The sequence below is a fragment of the Falco naumanni genome, chromosome 8 (assembly GCF_017639655.2).
Source record: "Falco naumanni isolate bFalNau1 chromosome 8, bFalNau1.pat, whole genome shotgun sequence".
NCBI classification, from domain to species: Eukaryota; Metazoa; Chordata; class Aves; order Falconiformes; family Falconidae; genus Falco; species Falco naumanni.
Window position 1 is genome coordinate 20,910,314 of NC_054061.1, and position 15,216 is coordinate 20,925,529.

Sequence of the window (15,216 nt, forward strand, 5' to 3'; positions counted from 1 at the left end):
CCTCTCCAGGCTGGGGCTGCTCTTAGAGGTGGCACTTATGGATTTGGGCACCACTGGAAGTGGCACTGACGGATTTGGGGCTCTTCACCATCAAATATTCCCATGTGACAGTGCCTACAACTTTTTTCTTATTTTTAATTAACTTCTTGGAGCTCTGTGCCTGCTGATCAGTCTCTCTGTGACCTGGTTATCGGTTAGACCCCAAGTAATTTATGCTGTAATCGCTCCATCTGTTAACAGGAACAATTCACACGTCTTGGCTTGGCCTTGGTGGGCTGTGTGCGGGCCTGCTGGGGGCGAAGCCTTGTCTGGGATCCTGCAGCCCCTTGTGGTGGCTCTTGGGGCTTCTGCCAGGATGCCCGTTTTTGCTGGCACCTGCCCCTGGGCAGTACCTGCCCCCTATCCACCTGGCCCCAACACCCTAGGGTCATTCAGCCTGGTCTTCTGAACTTCAGAGCTGTGACATCACCTTGGAGACTTCCCTTGATGGAGGGGACACTGGGGACTAGCTGGACCAAAGAGCTGGGGGTCCCTCCAGGAGGGTCTGGGAGGGCTTTGCAGAGGGCACGGGGGTCTTGCTGGGCTGGGAGTGATGCCACATCTCCAGAATGGCAATGTTAGGCAAGGCGATGCCAAGCTGGGGGGAGTGGGCGAGCAGCAGAGAGCCGTGCCATGGCGCGTGAATGTCAGCTGCTGCTTGGCTGTGAGCTGGGCTCGTGCGAGCTTGGATCTGTTCAATCCCATTTGGAGGGGGGGCACGAGCCGGGGGGGGCCTTCCCGAGGCTCAATCTGGTAGGTTTTAGTTACAGTCATTTTAGGATTTGGGCAGCAAATTGGTGCAGCTTTGGCACTGGGGGGAGAAATGGATGAGCGCCGCGGAAGTGAGGCTGCCAAGACTCCCTCATCCCCCCGAATTGGGGAAGGGGGGGGTCGTGCAGGTGGGTGCAGCCCCCGGGCTGAGCAGTGTGGCCGTCACCCGGCTCTCTGGGTAGCAGCTGGGTGAGCGGAGGAGGGGAGGAGGTGCTTGGTGTTGTCCGCAGGGCACCCGCAGCCCTGCAATGCTCGGGTGGACGCTTCAAATCGCGTTATCTCCATAACCGCCCGGCTCTGGCCGCTCCGAGTGGCAGCGGAGATAAGTGGATTTCCAGGGAGCGCCTGGTCGTCTGACATTTAAGACTCCTTAATCCGTAACCACCACCCTGCGGAGGCAGGACGCAGCCACGTTTCCCGGCCGGGCGGTGTGGGGCTGCCCTGGGCGCAGGTCGGTCCCTGCAGCAGTGGCTCTGGCTGTGCTGGCACCGCAGCTCACCAGGGTGGCGTGGTGTGCTCGGGGCTGGCCACAGGGTGAGGTTCAAGGATGGGCATGGAAGCAGCAGTGTCCCTGGGGACATCCTTGTCCTCTCCGCAGTGGTAACCTCCTTGGAAGTCCAGGGCATGTTGGTGATCATTTCTGCCTTTCTTGGGTGCAAGCTGGGCATCCCTGCGTGGCTGTGCCATACCAGGATTGTGTGCCAGTGCATTGGGCAGCCCACAGCAGCCATGGGGTTATGTGGGGAAGCCCACCACCAGTGGGGGAAAAATATGTCTTGGATGGAGCGCTAGCATAGGGAGCCCACCTGGCGAGGTGACATCACCTCCTGCCTGCTCAGCTGGGCACCTGCAGGACAGTGGCATGGCCTCACCTCACGGTGCCTGGAGGATGTGCTTGGCAGGGCACGTGTCTGGCCCTTGGTGGCCGGGCTGTGCGTGCATCCAGGGCTGCTCTTGGGAGGCATCACCGCAGCAGAGTGGCTGCCTGCAAGGAAGAGACGGGTGAAAGCCACTCTGTGCACCATGATGATTTGCCATCTGCTTCCAGGGCTAACTCCAGATGCTGGATTTAATCTTCCATAGCCTTTTTAATTCAGGAGTTGGCTTCTTAACATCCCTCAGTGCCACCTCAGCAGCAGAGATGAGCAGAGTGGCTGCCACAACTGGCCCTTCAAAGGATGTCCTGGAGCACGGGAGATGAACTATATCCATGCGAGTTGCCCATCTGGCAATCCGTCGTACCTCTGGCTTGTTAACCTGCAAACACCCAGGGCGAGGCTTAGCATTTATAACACCACTCAAACCTCTACCAGGCCTTGGTGTCCTCTCCTGATGTCTGGATAAAATTTAGTGGGTGATGGTAACTTCCATGGTGCATCCAGGAGTCGATCTTCTGGCTGGACCAGTTGTTGGGAGGATGAACTGGAAGAGCAGAGCTTGGAGGCTGTTGGGTTGATGGAGGCAATGGCCTGCAAACAACAAAATGAAGGACATCTTTTGCCTCAGGGTGCCTGGTTACCAGGCACAGCGTTCTTCCTGAATGGGTGTCCCAGAGGGATGTTCAGCCTTGGGAGATCACAGCTTGATTTCTCTCTTCATTCACCTAATTTCCCCATGTGGCTTTCATAGAAGCAGCAGCCCAGAGGTGATGGTGCCATGGGTCTCTGCCCTGCCAGCAGTCCCAGTGGCCAGTTCTTCCCTGGCTGAGTTCCTGGAAGCTCAAGACTTGATGGTGCTTCCTAGTGTGGTTGGAGAGGTCCAGTAGCCCTTTGGTCTGGTGCCTGCTGCCTGACTTATGGTTGATGAGGCTGTGATGAGACGTCACTGCTGGCTTTCAGTTGACCTGTGTCACCTGGTGGAAAGGCCAGCAGGTCTGACTGCTGTGGAAATTGGGTACCTGGGAGCTGAGTCAGGTGTTGTGGTGCTGGGATTGGAGGAGCTTTGAATCTTCTTCTGGTGGTGCTCGTTCTCCTGAACCTTTGACCTGGGTTGCAGCTAGACCCTCTGACCCTACAGGGTGCTACAGGGTGGTGGTCCTGTTCTACCTGCTGGCTTTGCTCATCCTAGGGTGTGTTTCAGACACCAGGAGCCTCAAGGGTGTCTTAGGATGCCCCATGCATTGCTCCCACCACCCATGGCTCCGCAGTCCTGCCCATCCCTTGGTTTTGTCCATGACTGTTGGCCAGGGTGGTTGGGGAGCACGGCCTCTGGAGCAGTAGCTGTAGCTGGGATGGTGCCTTCAGCTGCAGCATCCCTCAACGTACATCCTTCTTGGGATGCCTTGGAGAGGGGCAAGTGGTAGTAGTGGATGTCCTCCTTAGGGCTGCCTGTGGAGCAGCTGAGTCTGTCCATTTGTCCATCCATCACCAGGGCTTTGCTAGGGAGGTGGGCACTGCTCTGGGCAGACAGCCGCATGGCGAGGGGAAGGAAGCAGGGACAAAAACCTGGTGGAGGGGACAATTACTGCCTTTCTCAAGGCTGAAAAGATGCCGGGGTCCCTTCCGTCCTCATCCTCCGTCTGCTTTGGCTGGACAAAGCCACCGCCCCCAGTGCCCACCCAGCGCCCAGGGATTAGAAAAAAGCCGAATTTTTATATTCTCCCTTTGTCTCTGGAGCCCGGGAGCAGCTCGGCTCTGGCTTTGCTGCTTTCTTCTCTCTTTACAGCCGTGTCTGTGCACGGCTGACGGCACGGCTGACCAACTGGCAGCTTTTCCAGGAGGAGGTTGATTTATTTAAAATTAAAGGAAAGCAGAAGTTCTTTCTTGAAGACGAAGACTTTTTACATCGCAGGAGCTGATGGCTTTCCAGCGATGCAGTGAAATAACACAGGAGAGCGGGCTGGAAATCGCAGCTTGTCATTTTTTTGTGAGAAGCAAAGCTCCTCTCCTGCTCCCGTCTGACGGTAAATGGTGCCCGCAATCAGGGATACTCTTAGTCCATCAGCTGGTGATGGTTTCTCTGGATGCTGAACTACCAGAGATCCTTTTGCAACCTTTATTTTTCCTGGCGCTGCTAGGACTATTACAGCACGGTCCTATGAGGTCGGCCTGTGTGTCAGGATGGGGGGAGCCCCGGGGCAAAGCGAAGAGGGGCTGTGGAGTGGTGCTGGGCTGAGCTTTGGGGGGAAGCCCTGGGCTGAGCTGCTGGGACACTCTCTGACCCTCTGGGCTCAGGCTGTACTTGGCAGGGAAGTTGTGGAGGGCGGGGAGCAGGGGCTTGCGAAGGGCTGGGAAGCTCCTGAGTGCGGGCTGGGGCCTCCCGACCTTGGTGGTGTCCCCTTGAACCTTGGCGTCCCTCCAGGTTGCTAAGCTGCCCGGTGCAAAGACCCGGGCGAGGGAGCCCATCACGTGCCCCTTAATGCCACGGCTGGGACTAAGCACCTTCTGACAGGGACCCAGATGACGCTGCCCGGCGCCTTCCCCGGGGGATGGGGACCAGAAAAGGGGCAGAAACGGGACAGGGGGGCCCTCACGGTCTTTGCTTGGGTCAATCATAAAGAAGGGATTAAGATCATTAATTCCTCCCCCCGCTGCAGTTAACAACCTGCCTGGGCAGAGGCTGGCGAGGAGCAGCTGAGATGTCTGCTGCGCTGGGTGGTCCTGCAGTGTTGGGCTGTGAGGGAGACATCCCCTTCGTGCAAATTAGCCAGGCACCCCACAGTCCTGGGGTCCCTGGAGAGGGGACTGGCCCGTGCCACCTGGCATGGCAGTGGCGCCCGGTGCCTGCCGCTGCGGAGGAGTGTGGCCCTGGGGGGCTGGAGGGCAGCGCCGGGCAGTTGCAGATGGCGGGAGCTGGCGGAGGCAGAGCAGCAGCCAGGACAATGGTGGGATTGTGCGGTGGCGCCACTCAGCATGGCTCGGCACGGCTCGGCATGGCTCAGCACAGCTCAGCGTAGCACCCTGTGCCAGCAGCTGAGCACCATCTTGCGTCACTGGGGCTGGGAGGGGACATGGTGGTGTGCCCCTTGTCCCCACAGGCAGCAGAGGACCTGCATCTGGTGGGCTGGGCTGGCTTCATCCTGCAGGGTCATCTGCTGCGGCAGTGGGTGCTTGGGGAGCCCGTGCTCCAGGCTCTGCAGCCGTCAGCCCCTGTCGGAGGAGGCTGCGACTGGTGGGGGCTTGGAGCTGTTGGCACCCAGTTTATGCAGCAGGGTGGGACTGGCGGGCAGCTGCCTGCTAGTGCCAACTGGGAAAGGCTGACTGTGGAGGAAGATGTGAAGTGATGGAGATGGCGACCATGGCATGCCTCCATCCCATGTCTTCCCCACTTGAGCACCTGGACCCTGCTGCCCTGTGCCATGGGGTAAGGGGGACCCCTCGGCGTGGCAGCAAGATCCACGTGGGCACGACTTGGAATTTTTATCTGAGTGATGTGGGACGTGCCCCTGGAGAGCCCCGGTAAATGCTACAGCAGCACCACAGCTCGGTGGTTGCGGTGCTGCCAGGCAAGCAGGCAGGCTGGTAAATCCTGGGCAGATCCGTCCTGGCACTGGGCTCCCACGCTGAGCGGGCTGCGGCACCGCGGGCGGAAGAGGCGCAGGGCCGCAGGAAAGGCAGCTGCGGGCAGGCGCAAGATAACACTGCCGCGTGGCTTTATCTCATATCCTCCTGTCCGGTGCTTTTCCTGCTCCGCTCCCTGCTCCGGCCCCAGCACCCGTTGCTTTCGACGTTAAGGTGTGACCCATCCTAACGCCTCCAGGGATGGGACCGCACCTCCCTGGCAGAGGGGCACAGCAGCAGCTCACCCACGCTCCCAGCACCCATTTTGGGTGCACCCCAGCCTCGCCGCCCCCTGGCATCCCCCTGCCCAGAGTGCAGCGCAGTGCCTGGGGAAGGGCTGCTTCCTGCTGCCACAGCCCTCCCTCTCCACATGGCCTGGCCAGCTCCAGGCTGGAACTCAAGCCCTGCATCGATCCGCGCTGCATCTTAAATCAGCTGAAGCAAGCGGTTTTTAGTGTGAGGGTGGGGGGGCTTCTCCGCAGGCAAGCCAGCTCTGGCACTGGGGTGAGACGGCTGCCTTCGTCTGCCAGTACCGTGGTGCTTGGCGCGGTGACCTTGCCCCTGTCAGCGTTTTAATGGTGATGCCTGCAGCTCAGCTGCAGAACTGTGTCCGTAGGGAAGGGCCTGGGCTGTAGCAGGGTTGCGGGGGTTGCATTGCAGCTTGGCTGTGGTGAAGGGGACACGAAGGGTGATGGATGAGCAGGGTGCAAGGGGTGCAGGGATGCCCCTCACTCTGCTGCATCACCCCTGGGCAGGAGCAAGGGTCCCAGCAGGGTTTTCTGCACATGGCCACATCCTTGCCCAGGCTCCAGAGAGGAAGCTGACGGGATAGCTGGGGTAGAGGGTTGGGGTAGGCGAGTGGCCTCCTCCTGGTGCTGCCCTCCCCCAGCTGCTGCTGGGGTGGGGACGTGGGTTCCTGCTCTGCTAAGCCCTGCAGCTTTTCTCCTCTAAAGCCTGATTACTCTGGCGGTGCCTGTGCGTGCGTGCATGTGTGCTCGGGAGGGGAGGAGGAGGAATTTCACAACAACAAGTGTTCACAGGCACACTGGGCCCAGCTGCCCCAGAGCTGCCCCAGGGACGGTGGCATTGTCCCCGCACTGGGGAACGGTGCTGAGAGGAGGCTTTTGCTGTTGCTGCCAAGCCCCTGACGCCGCCAGAGTGGCTGCGTGGCTGTGGTGGGCATGCGGGCAGGGCACGCAGGGCCATGGCCAAAGGTCAGCACTGGGGCATGGAGGTGGCTGTTGTGGCTCCCCGTGGGGTTTGAAGGGGACACCGTGGTTGCCCATGGGGTTTGGTGGTAGATGCCACAGGGGTTTGGAGGCAGATGCTGCAGCTCCCTATGGGCTTTGGAGGTGGCACTGCAGGGGCTTGGAGTGGGACGCCGCGTCATCTCTTTCGTGGAGTTTGGAGGTGAAGCTGTAGCTCCCCATGTGGCTTCCTTTCCTTGCCTGGTGTGCAGTGCTGGCCTGGGGACCAGGGTCCAAGGGGTGGAAGAGAAGGAGGAGAAGGGTGAGAGGCTCAGCATGATCTGAGCTGGGTGAGCAGCAGATGTGGAGGGGCAGGGGAGCTGGGGTGCAGCCCTGCAACCTGCTGCCTCTGTGGCACCTGGCCAGGGGGTGCGGGCAACTGCTGGGTGGGGACTGGGGGCCCCTTGCACGGTCTCTGGCTGCCAGCGCAGGGACATCCTGTGAACACCCGCGGTCCCATCCGGCACAGGGGCTGCATGTCGCTGGAGCGGAGTAGGGGATGAGCCCCGTGACTTCCCTGGGGCTGCAGTCCCTGGGGGAGGAGAGCTGGGCACAGAAAGCCTTTAAGCACTGGAGTGCCATTGCTACCACGCCAGGACTTCCCCTGTGACCCCCCATTTCTGTCTGGACGGTGACCCTTTTAAAGAGCAGTGGAACGGATCTCCACCGAGGTCCGTTCCCTGGAGTTTCTTTGTTTGCGGCACTGAGACTTTCATGGCAGGGGGAGGAAGAGCTGCTTTGAAAAGCCTGTTGGCTCTTGCCAGTGCTAACTCTCTTTTCTTTTCTACTTCCAGAGCCGCATGTTGTGTACCAGAGCCGCAGAGTATGTTTTTGCACTGAGATCGGCCTGAAGTACTCTGCAGCCGACGCCAGAGGAGACGCCCCATTGATGAGCGTTCCCGTCTGAGCTTTCCCTGGTGGCTGGCGGGCTGGTGCTACTAGAAGGGCTTTGGGGGTCTTTCGCTTTGGCATTGGGGGTGGGGTTTTGGTGTTTGGCTGTTTTTTTTTTTTTTTTTTTTAATTTTGGGTTTGGTTTTGTTGTGCTCTGGGCACCATGTCAAATTTGGGCTCCCATCAAGACACTGGGAACAAGCCAGAGACGGAAAAAAATAACCAAGATGACTCTCAACCCCCCGTCAACTCCGAGAGGAGGAACAAAAGTGGAATAATAAGTGAACCTTTGAACAAAAGTCTTAAGAAGTCCCGTCCACTCTCCCACTATTCCACCTTTGGTAGCAGCAGCTCGGTAAGCGAACATTCAGAGAAAGGCAACCCCTTAGCTAATGGCAATGAAGCGACTGTGGATAAAAGTCATTCTACCTCAAAGCACAAAAACATCTCTAGTATGCTGAGCAAATTAGACCGGGTGTCGGAGATCTCCTCAGAAGGACAGACCGCCCTACAACAGTTTGCTCAGTCGACAGAAATGCTCAAAAGAGTGGTACAGGAGCATCTTCCTCTAGCAAGCGACCACGGGACTGGTATCTCTGACATGGAGGCAGTCTCAGCTGCAGAGACAATGAACGGCCCCTCTGATTTTCCTTACCTGGGGGCTTTTCCCATCAACCCAGGCCTTTTCATTATGACCCCTGCCGGCGTGTTTCTGGCAGAGAGCGCGCTCCATATGGCTGGCTTGGCAGAGTATCCCATGCAGAATGAGTTGGCATCTGCCATCAATTCGGGGAAAAAGAAACGGAAAAGATGCGGCATGTGCCCGCCCTGCCGAAGACGGATAAACTGCGAGCAGTGCAGCAGTTGTAGGAATCGCAAAACTGGCCACCAGATTTGCAAATTCCGAAAATGTGAAGAACTCAAAAAGAAGCCTTCTGCAGCACTGGAGGTAACCGGCCCCTCTCAGGCACCCTAACCCCTCCTCGGGCTGCACTCCTGGGTTCGGATCTTGCCCTAGATAATAAAACACCTGGTACTTCTTACTTTCTTATTTTTCCCTTTTCCATTAACAGTTGTCACCATGAGATGTGTGCTCTGCCCCGTGCCCCCAGTTCCTGCCCTCCTTGACGCACTGGAGTTGATCGGCTTAGGGGGGAGGGCTGGGGCCTCTCCCTGGGGTCCCCGGCCACGTGGGGAGTAGCTCTCCCCTTTGCAGGCGTGGGCAGCAGTGGGTCTCTGCTTGACTTTCAGCGTTGGCATCCCTTGTCCCCAGTGGGCTGCAGCTTCCAAAGCCGGGGAGTGGCTCCTGACCTGGCAGTCGGGTTAGAGGATGGGGAGGCAGGAGGCGGCTTTTTGGATTGTGAGTAATCGGTGATAGTGATACCTGTGGCCATGTTGCAGCTGGAGCCCAGACCCTTAGCTCACCCTTTGCTCTGAGCAGAAGCACGGCGATCTGTGGGTGGTAAACAACTGCAGCGTGTGCTGAGCAGTGTCTCCCATGCTGTGGCCATGCCAGGTCTCCCTGGGCCAGCATGTCTGGGGCGGTCAGGATGAGTCCACAAGGTACCAGCTGGGTTTTCCAGTGGTGGCTGAGCTGTGGTCCCTGCAGGCAGCGTGCCTGCTTTGGCACCTGGAGGAGCAGGATGCCCGGATCCTCCTGATGTGAGCCTTTGGGGCGGTACTTGGGCTGTCACTGCCCACCACAATCTGCCTATGGATGTTGCCCTTGGCCTCAGAGGGGAGCTGCTGTAAGCTACTGCTGGGTTGGGGTGCCACCTTGTCAATTCTGCCAGGGAGGTATGATACTCACATGGGGAGCACAGGATGAGTCCGGTGACTTGGGTCATCACACGGGTCTGAAATGCAGGCAGGGCTGTGGGCAGCTGCTGGTGGCATGGTGTGGCGTGGGTGAGGGCTGGGTGCCGGCAGCACTGGGATGCAATGCAGAGGTGGTGTGTGTGCACGCTGCTCTGGCAGAGCCTGCCTCTTGCCGCACCCCTGTGGGCGCTCTGGGCCAAGACCTGTCTTCTGGGTCCCCCACGTGCTGTGCTTAGGCCAGGTTTGATATTTGTGGGAGGCAATCCCACCGTCAGCTGTGCTGGCATGCTGCTTCCTGCCAGTGAGCGCATCCCTGGAGCCAGCAAAGGCTAAGAAGTCACCCGGGCATCAGCTGGATCGCATATCCTGGCATGAGGGCATTGCCCATCCTCTGTCCTAAAGAGACAACAGACCATTTTCTTAGCCACATTCTACGTTTTTCAATTAGCATCAGCTCTGAATGAATAGTGAAGGGGGAAAAAAAATTCTGTTTGGGCGGTGGGGATGAGGAGAGGGGGACTGTGTCTTTCAAAAACCGCTGTATTGCTAAATTATATTCTTGTTCTAATTTGCTGAGTCAGTGATCTGGAAAAAGGGAAAAAGGGAGAAAAAAAAAAAGTTCATCTCTTCCAAAGAGTCCTAAAGCGGGTCAATAGACTCAGAGCTTGCAGAAGCTGGAGGAGTTGCTTCCTTCTCCCAGCACTGCGCTGGGTCTGGGGATGATAAATAGCACTGGGAACCTGTGAAACGGTCACCCCCTTGACTGGTTTCCCCATCCTGTGGCTGGTTGAGAAACTGGAGCCACTGAAATAGGACTCTTCATGTGACAGAGTTAGGCTCCACCAGAGATGGGTTCCCATCCCTCCTGGGCATGACCGTGGGTGTGTTGAGGCTGAAAAGAGATGTGCTGGTGGGGATGGATGCCTGGGAGATGTGGGTCACTCCAGGGCATCCCTGTCCCCTTTTCAGAGCAGATCTTCCACTCTCGCAGGGTATCCACTTGCGCCGTGTGTTGACCTTGGTAGGGTTGAACGAGATTGTGGCTGTGTGTGGCTGGGACAGGGATGCTAGGGCCCTGGTTGATGTCCAAAGGTCACCTGCGTCAGTGGCTGGGTTGTTAAACCTCACCCTATGTAACCAGCCCTGGCAATGCGTTGTGTTGGGCCAGCCGTAAGGCAGCTACTGGCACCTGCCTCCCGGTGGAGACCTATCTGGAGGTGGTGGTGGCCAGGATGCAGAGCTGCTGCCAGTTTGGCGGCTCCAAGGACTGCTGGTCCTGATGAGGTGCCATCACACTGTAGTGCTTAATACCAGGACAGGAGTGGCCAGTCAGTGGCCCTTTATATGGGGCTGAAAAATTCACAGGGCTTTGTGAAGCATCATGTGGGGGAGTTGTGCCATTGCCCGGGAGAAGAGCAGCCAGCAGTGGCTCTAGTCTGGCAGCCCAGTGCATCCAGAGGAGCGTCCTTGGAGAGCCTGGACAGGGGCCGCAGCTGTGATTAAACATTGATCTAAAATCAAGCAGTAAAAAAAATAGAATTAAACCTTTATGGTGGCATAAAAAAACGGGCTAAATCCCTCTGCCACCGTTAAGCTTTATCTGCACATCTACAGAGCCTGAATAACCGGTTGCTGCTGGTGTCCCAGTGGTGGCTGGCTGAGGCTCTAAGACCAGTGAGGCAAGGTGGATGCTTGGAGCAGGCAGCAGCATGTCCCTGCACTGACCAGGCTCCTCCGGGCTCTGCCAGTCCCAGCAACCCCAGGTAATGCCATAAGGGCTGGTGGCCATGCCTGGGCAGGTCACCCTGGGCTTGTCTCTGGAGCTGTAGGTCACATAAAGGCCACAGATAGTCAGGATATGACTGAGCAGAGGTATTCTCCATCCTGAGAAGCCTTGGTGAAGTGCCTTGGTGCCTCAGCTAGTGCTGGTGTGAGGGTCACTGCCACCCTCACATGGGTCTCACAGACAAGAGACTTCTCACCAAGGCCATCATGACAGGACAAGGGGCAGCAGTTTTAAACTGGAAGAGGGCAGGGTTAGGTTGGACATAAGGAAAAAATGCTTTATGGGCAGTGAGGCACTGAACACGACACCCAGAGAAGCTGTGGATGCCCCATCACTGGAAGGGTTCAAGGTCAGGTTGGACAAGGCTTTGAGGAACCTGATCTAGTGAAAGAGCTGCACACAGCAGGGGGGTTGGACTGGATGGTCTGTGAAGGTCCCTTCCAACTCAGGTAATTCTGTGATTCTGTGATCGTGGAGATGAGGGGGTGAGCTATCCTGGGCATCCACATTAGAGCTAGCTGTCCATCTTCCTTTAATAACAAAGGAGCATAGGTGTTCAAGGTGATCTGTATCTCCTTCCAGACCCATTAGGAGCTCCCTCTCCTCTTACTCCTCTCTCCTGGGATGATGTATCTGGGTTGGTGGCCCTTGCTGGCAAGTCCGCTATGCTCTGCCCTGCCAGGTCCAGGTCTGGTGCCTTGGGCAGCATCCAATGTGGGCAGCATGCTGTGCCACAGCCCCGTGCATCATCGGCCAGAGGCACTTGTATCTTCCCCAGATGCCTGATTACATATTGCAGAGACCTTTGGGGAAGCGGTGATGCCTGCAGCTCCTTGCTCACTGACTGCCCGAGCTGGGTTTGCCCAGAGGACCAGGCACAGGCTGGAAGCAGGAAGAAGGAGCTGGGCACCACCAGCTCCTGCCCATTATTGCCATTTGCCCCCCTCCCCTTGCGCAAGCCCCATGTTTATCTCATGGTGCCGATGGAAGTGAGCATGTTGGGGTCCGTCCCACAGGTGTGGGGGGAGATGCTGTCCTGGTTACTCATTGAGGTTTGGTGAGTGTCTTGATCAGAGAGAAGGATCCAATGAGAGCTGTCTGGCTCCTGCGTGGAGTTAGGGACTGGAATGTGGCATGGTTTTGACTCTTGGGACAACACATGGGGTGTCCCTAGCCCTGCACAGGGGCCCAACACTGGGAGTGGGGCTGGGGCTGGCTGTCACCCACACCACCCTGTGACAGCCCAGCCTGCAGCCCTGTGCCCATCACTGCAGCCTGTGGCTTCTTTTCCATTGGTGTCCCTTGCTTGTTTGAAGGGGCAGGAGCCCAAGGGCCCTCTGAGGCATGTGCTCTTGGTGACGATGTCCTATGTGCTGGCTAGCATAACTTGGCCTTCCTCGGGGGCTGTTGGCATTGAGACGTTGTGGCCCTTGCATACTCCACCCACGGTCTCATGAATGCTGAAGAGGCTTCCAACCCCATCCAGCTGGGAAACATGCTGGGCTCTTCTTCCAGAGGATGGCAGGGCTGTTTGGGCTATTGCCCCACACCGCTTCTCCTGGAGGTGGCTTCAGAGGGGTCTCATCTGTTGTTGGGTGCTTTGTTGTGTGTGGGATTGAGCCTGGTAGGACTCATCCCTCTTCCCCTGTGAGATGCTGAGAGGTCCTTGCTGGTGCCGCTCTGCTGGGGACAAGGTTGTTCAGCGTGGCTGGGTGGCAGCAGGGTGCTTCCCATGTGTCCTGAGCAGCTCCCAGGCCCTGTGGCCCCAGGCAGCTCACTCCCTGACCCATCTGCTGGCCGGGCTCCTGTCCGCTGGGCGTCTGCCCACCCACGGCAGGGACGGTGGGGGCTGGCAGCGAGGGCCACGACGTGCTGGGCCGTGCCAGCTCACCGCGGCCCGGCCATTGTGCTCGGTGCTGGCTGCAGGGGAAGTTGGGGGCCGCGCCATTGTGCCGGCCGTGGCGCGGGGACGCGGGAACAATGGCCGAGCTGCTCTGCCAGGGAGGGGGGGCCAGCAGCAGGGGGACCCCGTCTCCCTCCTTCTGGCATCCCAGCATTTGCCGGCAGGCTGGAAACCTTGGGATGTGTGGCGGCAACGGGGGATGCTGAGCCTGGGCTGGATCTGTCCCGAGGCCAGTGACCAGGATGCAGGGCAGGGGTGGGAGCGGGGGGGTGTGGGCATGCAGCCCTGGTGCCGCGCGGCTGTGCCGGACCCGACCTAACGTCTTGTCCCTTCTTCTTCTATCCCCCTCCCTGTCTCTCTTCCTTTCCAGAAGGTGATGCTTCCTACAGGAGCCGCGTTCAGATGGTTCCAGTAGGAATGGGAATCCCAAAGCTCTGTCATCCAAGTGCAATGTCACTGCTTGCTTGTGTTGTCTCAGGCAAGGGATTTTTGGCTGAAATGAATGGATGCACCTGTGTCTCTTTAGAACCAAAAATATTTTCTCGCAAATCTCATTCCTGTTTTTATAATTTTTTTTTGCGTTCGTTTTAACATCTTCGAGTCCTAGTCAGACATTTAACTGCTTTTCAAATAAAAATAATTAAAAGAAAAAAACAATGGATCTGTAAAGTACCAAGACTTAATAGACAGAGTATGGACAATCAGTTTCTTTCTGTGTTTTGGTGTTGATGTTGTTTATGTGTGAAAGATGCAGTACTTGTGTAGGGAATGTAAATTTACAGTAACCTTTTAAAATCTAGTTACTAATAAGCACTACTGTAATTTAGCACAGTTGTTTAATTGCACCCTCATTTATACTTTTTATTTGATTCTTTCCCATCATACAATAGAGTGGATAGTTTATAGAATGCCTCAACTTCATGTTTATAAATGAGAATATGTTTAAAGCGATGTAGTATCCCTTTTCCTAGCCATTCACCTATGTAAGTTTAACCCGCAAGAGGTTCGGTATAAAAGGTGGAAGAAAACAACTGCTACACAACTGGCAGTCTTTGAAAAAGGAAAAAATAATTAAAAACAAAAAAGAAAAAAATGTCAATGTTAGTTTATTAATATAGAACAAGAAACACTGCATACAGAAAAACCTCCTAATTGCAACGGTTTACTCCTAGAAGTAATTTTTGTAAACTTACTGAAGTTAAAATCAAAATAAAAATAATACTGCAGGACCTGTGCTGAAGCAGTTACAAAAAGTGATATTTCTCTCCTGTTCAAATCCCCGTCTCCCCAGCTCTCTCTACATCATTAAATTGAAATGCTGTTTGTAATGTTTTAGCGATCCAGGCTGTTTTTGTGAATAAAATGAATGCATGTTTTGTGTCATGATTTACAGCTTTGTTATTTCTCTCCCACCCCTTTTTCCAGCCATCCAGGCCCCCCAGTGCCGATGGCAGCTGGTCCCCCCGCCAGCCTTTGCCTGCCCGTACCCCGTCCCACCACCGCTGCCTGCCAACTGCAGGGGACCTTGCTGGTGCCGGTGCCGGAGCATGGCGGCGGCTGGCCCGGGTGGGACAGCGTGATGTGCTGAGCTGGAGTCACCCCGGCTGCTAAATCCGCATGGTTAATCCTGGCAGCGGCTGGGCTAAGCCAGCCCCAGATCTTCCTGGGGATATTTCCCAGTTTGACCTGCCGGGAGTTTTACCAGGTAGCATGTCGCCGTTTGTTTTGGTAAGACGGTATCAACAACGCACCCTTGAGAATCACGGTGAGGCTCATTTTATCAGGACAAGTCCAAAACGAGCTCCTGAAGGTGGGTGAGCTCAGCAGGCTGAGTGCCTGATGCTTTCCAGCCGGGCCCGGTGCCTGTGTGGTGTCAGCGGGAGCCACTTGGGGTGGGGGGGAACGTTGGACGGGCTCAGCCGTGGACAAGCTGGAGGGGTTGTGGCTGGTGCTAGGGGTGCTATGCTCAGCATTGCACTGGGCATATGGGCTGTGTGCCCCCTGCCAGCCCCCGCAAGGGGCTTCTGGACACATGGGCAAGGCCATCCCAGCTTATGGGTAGAGGCAGATCTGCCTGGAGCCAGCAGTGCCAGCTCTGCCTTCCTGGGGTGAGGTAGTGAGAGCCTTTGTCCCTGGCTCCAGCCAGCGTTTGGGCCAGCATCTGTTGACCAGATGTGCGCCCGGAGGAGAGGGGGAGTGACGGCGGTGCGTGGGCTCCGTCCCTGCTGGGCAGCGACCTGCCAGGACTGAGCAGAAAGTCCT

General features: G+C 56.9%; 1 protein-coding gene across 3 annotated transcripts in view; it reads left to right on the forward strand.

Annotated features, from left to right (window-relative positions):
* The window catches only part of CXXC5 (CXXC finger protein 5), a 21,114-nt gene extending 6,774 nt beyond the window's left edge, over positions 1-14,340 (forward strand). For all 3 annotated transcript variants that reach the window (XM_040604193.1, XM_040604194.1, XM_040604192.1), the window contains exons 2-3: positions 7,351-8,396; positions 13,325-14,340. In XM_040604193.1, coding sequence (XP_040460127.1) covers positions 7,611-8,396; positions 13,325-13,369 — 831 coding nt within the window. In that variant the 5' untranslated portion in view covers positions 7,351-7,610 and the 3' untranslated portion in view covers positions 13,370-14,340. The remainder of the gene's footprint in view (positions 1-7,350; positions 8,397-13,324) is intronic.
* Positions 14,341-15,216: the final 876 nt, after the last annotated feature.